Source organism: Pteropus vampyrus, unplaced genomic scaffold (genome assembly GCF_000151845.1).
Source record: "Pteropus vampyrus isolate Shadow unplaced genomic scaffold, Pvam_2.0 Scaffold401, whole genome shotgun sequence".
In the NCBI taxonomy this organism is placed as follows: domain Eukaryota; kingdom Metazoa; phylum Chordata; class Mammalia; order Chiroptera; family Pteropodidae; genus Pteropus; species Pteropus vampyrus.
In genome coordinates this window covers 367,775-375,460 of record NW_011889182.1, presented here as the reverse complement: position 1 = coordinate 375,460, position 7,686 = coordinate 367,775, and the positions used below count along the sequence as shown (strand labels likewise).

Sequence of the window (7,686 nt, the reverse complement as noted above, 5' to 3'; positions counted from 1 at the left end):
CCACATCTCCGCACAGCACACAGCACGGTCCCTGGCACACAGAACGGGCTGCCAAGGAGTTTCCGAATGAATGAATGAAATGAATGAATGAATGACCCCTCCGAGTTCCCGCCGAGCTCCTCCTTCGCTGATGAGCGATAGCGGCCTGCTGGGCTGACTGTCGCATCTGCTCAGACTCCTCTGGCTCTGACAGCTGACAGCTGAAAGCTGCCTTCCGCTCCGGCTCTGCCCCAGGCACCCACAGCCTTGCGTATCGAATCTGGGCCTTTCCTGCTGCCATGCCACTAAGCAATGTCACCCCTCGCACGCCCCAGCTGCCTGCGCACCCTCTGTCAACACAGCACACTGCCGGGCAGCGCTAGAACAGCGAGCGTGGGACCCACGGAGAGGCTGCCTGTCCCCGCCCCAGTGCGGGGGCGCGGGGGGCTTGGCACCGAGTGAGGCCAGGCAGGCGCGCCAACTGCAACGGCAGAAAGCCGGGCCGTGAAGGAGCAGGCCCCGGGGAGTGGGGCTGAGCCCTGCCTGGCCCTCATCCCCCACCTGCTGATTCTTACCTTATGAGCCACCATCGCAACACCTCTCCCTGGACGTGTGCCACAGTGTGCCGCGGCCTCCTGACGGGTCTCCCTGGCCCTGCCCTCTCAGCCGCCAGTCTGCCTTCCACATGGCGGCCCCAGGGACCCTGCTTCACCCAGGCAGGTCACGCCACCCCTGCCACAGGCGCCCCTCCCTCAGAAGAAAAACCGCAAGTCTGTGGCTTCGCTGTGACCAGGGTCCCAGCTCCCCCGCCCGCCCCGCACCAGCCGCGCTCCGAACCAGGCCTTTGCCTGGACCACCCCCCTCCAGCACGCAGGGGACGTCCCCTCACCTCCTGCAAGCCTCTTCTGTGGGGGGGTCCCCTGGCCACCTGACCACCACGAAGCCCTCGCCACTGCACCTGCCGGAACCATCCGCCCCGCTCCCGTGCGCTGCGCTGAGAGCGGTCTCCAGGGCCGCCAGCCCGCGCTCTGCTGTGTTATTCCCTCTGCCTCCCCCGCTCCACCCCAAGCCCTGCAAGAGCTCGGACTGGGGTCTCCTTCGTCCCCTGACGTGTCTCCAGCAGCTGGAGCTGATACCGCACACGACGCGTGCTAAGTAAATGCGTGTCGCGTTAATAAATTATCAGACTCTCAAAACGTCCAGGAGGTCTCTCTCGTTCTCGTTAACGGACGAGGCCAAATATCCTCCTGCAGGTCACGGCCACTTCGGTCCAACGCAACTACCTCAGGTTCCACGTGCAGAATGGATGGCACCAGGGGTGACACGACCCGGTGAAGGTCACACAGAGATTACTAGAAAAAGGCAGCTCACACCCAGACCACAGACTCCTGGTCACAGGTCTGTCCACCACAGCATGCACCCCGCCTTGTCCAAAAAAGAAATTTCTGAGAAAGCGTCAGCCAAATACACTACCTAAGAACTGGGGTGTACAGGGAACGGGGGTCTACGGGCAAGATCACCTCTCAGGCAGTGGGACGCCGTGGCCGAACGACTCTCTCTTGGTTAATGTGGAAGATCGTTTGGATCGACCGCCACGCATCAGCACTAACGACACAGAGATGACCGTCTAGCGAAGAAAGCATGCGGAAAGCAGCCCGCGGAGTCCAACGCACAGAAGGGCCCGCGAGCCCAGGCTGCCAGGGGACGGGCAAGGCTCCAGGAGGTACAGGGAAGGTCAATCTCCAAAATTAAAAAATTACAATAATAACCCCAGCAAAGGGGAGAACAGGGAGGGAAAGAACATTCTGGTCGGCTATGGGAGCGTGAAACTGACGGGGCATGGCACGGCACATGCGCCAAGCCCACCAGCGACGCGCAGGGCAGAGTGCAAGCGGGGGCGACAGATGCGGCTGAAAGGCTAAGCAGGGGTCAGGTCACGACGAGCCTCGGACCCCACGCGCAAACACTGCCGCTTCTCGGCGTGGCACTCCAGGGGCTTCAAGCCAAGCCCACCTCGGTGAATGGCACGTGGAGGGCAGGGCGCATTTCGTAAACTCTGAAACTCTAGGGAAAACATGACACTGTAGAGCACCGAGAATAGCAGACTGTACGGGCTCGGCCACCACCAGCCATCAGTGTCAGAAGGAGGCAACGAGAGGGAATTACGCCTAAGGAAGTATTCGTTATTAAGGGCTGCACCCTAAAAGAGCCTGAGCGGTTCTGCCCTCCACCGTGGGTGCAATCCTCCTCCTGCGAGTTTCTCTGGGTCGAGGACACAGAGTTAACGATCCTGGGACGCATCCGAGACAGCTGGCGAAGCCACAGGCGTCCGGCCAGGCTCTCGGACCGCACTGTGCCTGCGTAGTCACCTACGTAGTCACCTACGTAGATCACGTACGTGGCTAGTGACCGCCACGGGTCTACTGATAGCGAAGAGGACATGCGCACTTTGCAACTCCTCCTGCCGCCTGAGACAGCGGCGCCGCCAGAGGCAAGGCCGCAGGAGGCGAGCGGCACAGGGCGGCTGGAGGGCCCAACCTCCGCCTTTGCCTCTAACGCCACTCCAAACGCCACTCCAAATGCCACTCCATAACGCGCAGCTGCTCTCAAAAATGCCGTAGACACAGCACAGTATCGAAATCAAAGGAAAAAGGAAGTCTATCTTTAGTAACACAGGATCTCAGAGAAGTCGAGGACTGTATTAGTTTCCTGTGGCTATCATAACAAATTACTTAAAACAACAGAAATTTATCCTCTCCCAGTTCTGAAGGCCGGAAGTTCGAAATCAAGGTGCTAGCAGGGCCGTGCTCTCTCTGGCTCCAGGAGAGGAAGGAACCTTCTTCACCTCTCTAGCTTTTACAGGTTGCCAGGAACCCTTGGCATCCCTTGGCTTGCCAAGTGCATCGCTCAATCTCTGCCTCCATCCACACCTGCCATCTTCCCTGTGTCTCTCTCGTGTCCAAATGTCCCTCTTATAAGGACACCAGTCCGGTGTGACCTCATTTTACCTGGCTCACATCTGCTAAGACCCTATTTCCAAGTAAGGTCACATTCACAGGTTCCACATAGACAAGAATTTTGGGAGGACACCACTGAACCCAATGCAAGGACGATTACCAAGAGACACAGCCATCAACCCAAAGGTTTATTCACCATCACAATCACACACAGGAGCTCGATTATTCTCAACACAGTCGCTTAAGAACTAAAGTCCATTTAAACCGAGGAAGAAGAAAACCTCAAGACCTAAAACAGCACAAGGAAGTTCCACTGCCACCTGGCTCCTTTTCCCTGGAGTCTGTGTTCCAGAGCACTTTTCGCTGTCACTACTGGGAACTCCTGTTCTCCACCATTCCAGAATTTTCACATCATCTTGGACCCTGACATTGGTTTTGATGAAACTTATTGTTCTTCAATCAAGCACCATCCTGTAGAGTGAAATCCGCCACCTTTGGCGACGCTCCTCTGAACCGTGGCTGAGCAGCCGGTAACTCGCTCCTGCGAACTCCCAGATCACTCGGAAAACTTCATGACTGGGCGCAGTGAATTCCAAAGCTCACAATTCCACCACTCACACAAGTGTTTATTATGCAACCCATAAGCTGTGCTCTTGACTTGAATGATTCTATTTACAGTTATTTTAATGCCGCAGTTCTTAATGTTCAGTATCTGACTTTAGTTTCCAAACAGAACAAACTGTGTTTAGAAACCCTGAAGTTTGTTTATCTCTAATCTAGTTTCACCAGCAGCTGATTTCGTCCTAAGTCTCTTCCATGTAGTGTCTCTGCGTTCCCTAGGGCCCTGGCCTGGGCTCAGTGACACTCCAATCAGATGAGACCTTTGGCGCTGTACAGCTTCCAGGGTGCACTCAGGTCACTGCGGGCACTTTAGTTATTTAATTTTTTTAACTTGCTTCCTGCTGCTGACTCTAGACAGGAGTCGGTTCTGAGGCCAGAAGTGGGAACGTGGACATTCAGAGGGAGCCTCAAACGCCCTTTCCTCGCTCCAGGCAAAGGCAGGGCCCACAGAGAGGCGAGAGGCCAGCCAAGTGGATCAAACCCGCCACGCCCCGCGCAGAAAGCGACCGCCCCGCAGGCGCAGCCCGCCCCGGCCAGTTTCCGGACCCCGCCGAACCCCGCACCACGACCCGCGTGGGTTCCCCTCGGCTGCCCCGGGAGCCGAGGAACTGGCGGAAGAGAGGCTGCCGGTCTCGGGACACACCTGCCGGCAGCTTCTCCGCGCCCTTTCTAGCCTCGCTCCTACGTGCTGCCACTGTCGCCTCCCAGACCTCACGCTCCGACCCCGAGGTCCCTCGCACCCCGGAGCGGTCTCCTCAGAGCCCAGGTCACCCCTCCGCAGCCCCGCCAGCCGACGTGCCACCTGACCTCTGACCCCTGACCCCGACCCGGCTCCCCGTCACACCCACCTGCCCGGGACCTTGCTGTTACTGCGCTTCCAGAACTGCTTCCTGGCCCCGTCGCTGGCCATGGCCCCTCCTCATCCCTCAGACCTGCTGGCCCGACACCCCGAGTGCTGCCGGCCCGCGCGGGCGGCTCTTTCCTGAACCTCCGGTGGCCACTCAGGCGTCCCGGGACTCCAGAACGCAGAGCCCAGGAGCTTTTCCGCCTCCCTCCGGAAGTTGTGCCTCCGCACGCCCGGAAGTCCCGCCTCCGGCGCGGCGCGCGTGACGCGTAGAGAGCGCGCCTGACGGCATCAGAGGGCGACGCCTGGCGGCGCCGCGGGGAAGTGCCCGGGGCGGGCCGACGCCGGGCATCGCGCTCCGGGTCCCCTTCCGGGCGAAGCGGCCCATCCGCGAGGAGTTCGCAGGGGTTTCGGTTACGTTGTCACGCTGCGTTCCTTAGGCGGTGGAGCGCGGGCAGGTTTTGTGTTCCACGTGACTTTTTGCGTGGATGTTTCGTACTACGTCACGTCAAGGTGTGATTACGGAGCTGTTCCTCTGCTGTGCCCTGAGCTACTGCGGAGTCTTCTTGGAAAAGGCAGCTATAAGTGATGCAACGGCGAATGCACAGCGCTCACGGAGGGGCTTGGAGGGGTCGGGACGTCTGCTAAGGTCTGTGGCTGTTGTTTCAGGTGGAGTAGCTGGCCCGACGGAACGCAAGGAGTCGTTCCAGGGAGAAGGAACATCGCCGCCGAAGCAAGGACACGAGAAAGCCGGAGCGTGGGTAGCAGATTAGTGCTCAGTGTGGCTCGGTTTATGTGTAGCTTGGGTTCCCAGGAAACGTGGTGAGACGGATATTTGCATGCAGGCGGCTTATGGGGGAGGAGAGATTGAACTGGAGGGGCTACAATGGAGCGAGCATCAGGCCAACCCAGGGGATGGGATGGCCCTTCAGGGACGTCGTGAACTGAGACAGGTGGGCGGAGCCTTTGTCCTGCTGCACAGACCCGTCGCTGACCGCGGGGGCGTAGTAGGGAGAGGAAGCCCTTTCAGCTCAGGGCCGTTCTCACCGAGGGGCTTACCTCTGAGCCGTCAGCCTGCGACACTTCCAGCGGCCGAGGGAATGAGAGCCTTGGTCCTCACGGGGGAGTCATCCACCGTATGCACGAGGGTGTGTTCCCCCTCCTTAGCACCTCTGCTGTTCCAGGTGAGTTACCTGGTGGAGTGACCCAGACTTTCACCGTCGAGGCTTCAGAGGCCCTGACCATCGTGCCCTTCCCAGGGCTCGCCTGTTGTACTTGTCCACATACCATCAAATTGGGCAGAGGGACACCCAGTGGTCCTGGTAGGTAGGAAACATTCCTCCCGGTCTGCACCGCGCAGTAGCATCCCTGTCCCCTCTCATGGATCGTCTTTCCTCGCCCGCTGGTCTCTTGGCACAAGAAGCTGTAACTTAACTTTTAAGGAGACTCCGCCCGCATCCCTCTCTGAAAGCGTCGCATTCTGGGATTCGGGATCACTAGAAGAGGCCAGAATTGTGAGAACGACAAATACGAAGTCCCCTAAGAGTGATGATAAGTGGGGCCACCCCTGCTCTCCTTGCCTTGGTTCCCACACCCAGGTCCTTACGGAGGGGACACAGCACCGTGCAGGGCGTACACCCCTCCCTGAAGGACGGCGCCTCTTCCCCACAGTCTGTAGACTCCGAGCTGAAAGGCAGGCTGATTGCCATCTCGCCGGGAGCTTCCAGGCGGTGTGGTATATGTGACAGTGGGGCCAAAGGCCTGGGCTTGCACCACCACTTCCTTTGCTGGACACTGGGTCCCTTGGGTCAGTGCAAGCCTGCACCAGTCTCCTGAGGACGAATCGAACACTCTGAAACCCGCACACAGGGCCCTGAGTGTCACCTGGCGCTCAGAAAGCAGAGCCTCCCTGGCTGCTTCCCAGCTTGCATTCCCACCCCACCTCTGCACAGCCACAGCCCTCATCTCAACATGGCAGTCTCTCTCCTCCTGTCCCAAGCTCCCCAGGGATCCCCATCGCCCCCTGCAGGAAGCTCAAGCTTCCGCTCGCTGCGGAGGGACTGTTTCTCCTCCCCCTTCTCTCTCCACCCAGTGGTCTCAGCCGAACCAAACATCAGGACGGAAGAGGCTCCCGACTGCCCCTGTGGCCAGGAGACAGCGGACGGGACAAAAATGAGCACCCCCATCACCCCCATCGGAAGAGGGAGATGAGAGCTGAGAAGCGCCCCGCCCCTACCCCGAAGGTCCCCCCTTCAGTTACCCCAGTCCTTATGCACACCCGTTACTCCTCCCCTCTGCCCTTCACCCTCACAGCTGGCCACGCCTGCGTTAATGCCCCACCCCCACAGGAAGTCAGCTGTGGTCTCATTCTGACTGAGGCCCAGCACATCTGGGTGATGTGACGCTCTGTCTGCTGGGGTCAGATGTAGCCTCTCGTGGTCAGATGACCTCAGACTGAGTCACCCACTTAACATGAAAAACTCCTTCTTTGGACGGGGCGGGGGCGGGGGCTCCTGGCTCCTCAGTCAGCCCCTGGCACTCTGGCCCACGGAGGACCTGCTTTGTCCCTGTCCTCGAGTGCCATTTCTGAGGTGGGACTAGGGAGGTGCTGGAGACAGGTCTGGGGTGAGGCGGGGCTGGGCTGGGCATCCTCTGGGCTCCCGCCCCAGGATTTTCCCCTGCCAGGTCCCCAGCCTGCCTGCCCAGCTCCATAACCTTTGCTTGGAGTGAAGGCTTTGTTTCCTTCTCCTCTGATAAGCGCCAAATTACTCTATTCTTAGCAGAGTGGTATTTTCTGATTTCTTTGCATTCAAATGGGCCAGTTTCAGGCTTATGATGTTTCGGTGTCTCTCAGCCTCTCGTGGGACCTCAGTGAGTGAGCCACTGTGCCTCCCCTGGTGCTTCAGTCGCACAGACACATAGCCTGTGTCACTAAAGAGGTGCCATTCCATTTGTATTAGGCTCCGAGTGCTGCTGTAGCAAATTACCCCAAACTCATCGGCCGCACACAACAGCCATTATTCTCTTACAGTTTTGGAGGTCGGAAGTCCTGCAGTCAGGGTGTCTCAGGGATGCTCCTTCCGGCGGCTCCAGGGAGAACCTGCCTCCTTGCCTCTCCAGCGTCCGGCGGCGCCCACATCCCTTGGCTGGCAGCCCCTTCCACCTTGACAGCGGGCCGCTCCAAGCTCTCCCTCATCTGTCACCCCATTTCCTCCCGGGTCCCTATGACAGGGACCTGCCCATGCTGTCCAGGAGGAGCTGCCCACCTCAGGGCCCTTAGCCACA

The 7,686-nt window shown here is 59.1% G+C and overlaps 2 protein-coding genes across 14 annotated transcripts in view; one reads left to right on the top strand and one right to left on the bottom strand.

The window, feature by feature from the left end:
* The window catches only part of TBC1D22A (TBC1 domain family member 22A), a 236,104-nt gene extending 231,496 nt beyond the window's left edge, over positions 1-4,608 (bottom strand). The window contains exon 1 of the mRNA XM_011380727.2: positions 4,406-4,608. Coding sequence (XP_011379029.1) covers positions 4,406-4,467 — 62 coding nt within the window. The 5' untranslated portion in view covers positions 4,468-4,608. The remainder of the gene's footprint in view (positions 1-4,405) is intronic.
* An 89-nt stretch (positions 4,609-4,697) lies between these two features.
* The window catches only part of LOC111731836, a 6,097-nt gene continuing 3,108 nt past the window's right edge, over positions 4,698-7,686 (top strand). Inside the window, exons 1-4 of one of the 13 annotated variants that reach the window (XM_023523692.1) lie at positions 4,698-4,986; positions 5,071-5,162; positions 5,247-5,585; positions 7,433-7,674. In XM_023523692.1, coding sequence (XP_023379460.1) covers positions 4,890-4,986; positions 5,071-5,162; positions 5,247-5,585; positions 7,433-7,674 — 770 coding nt within the window. In that variant the 5' untranslated portion in view covers positions 4,698-4,889. Of the gene's footprint in view, positions 7,184-7,432; positions 7,675-7,686 lie in introns of those variants that run through there. The other 12 variants (XR_002777340.1, XR_002777344.1, XR_002777343.1 and 9 more) reach the window with 12 other exon arrangements.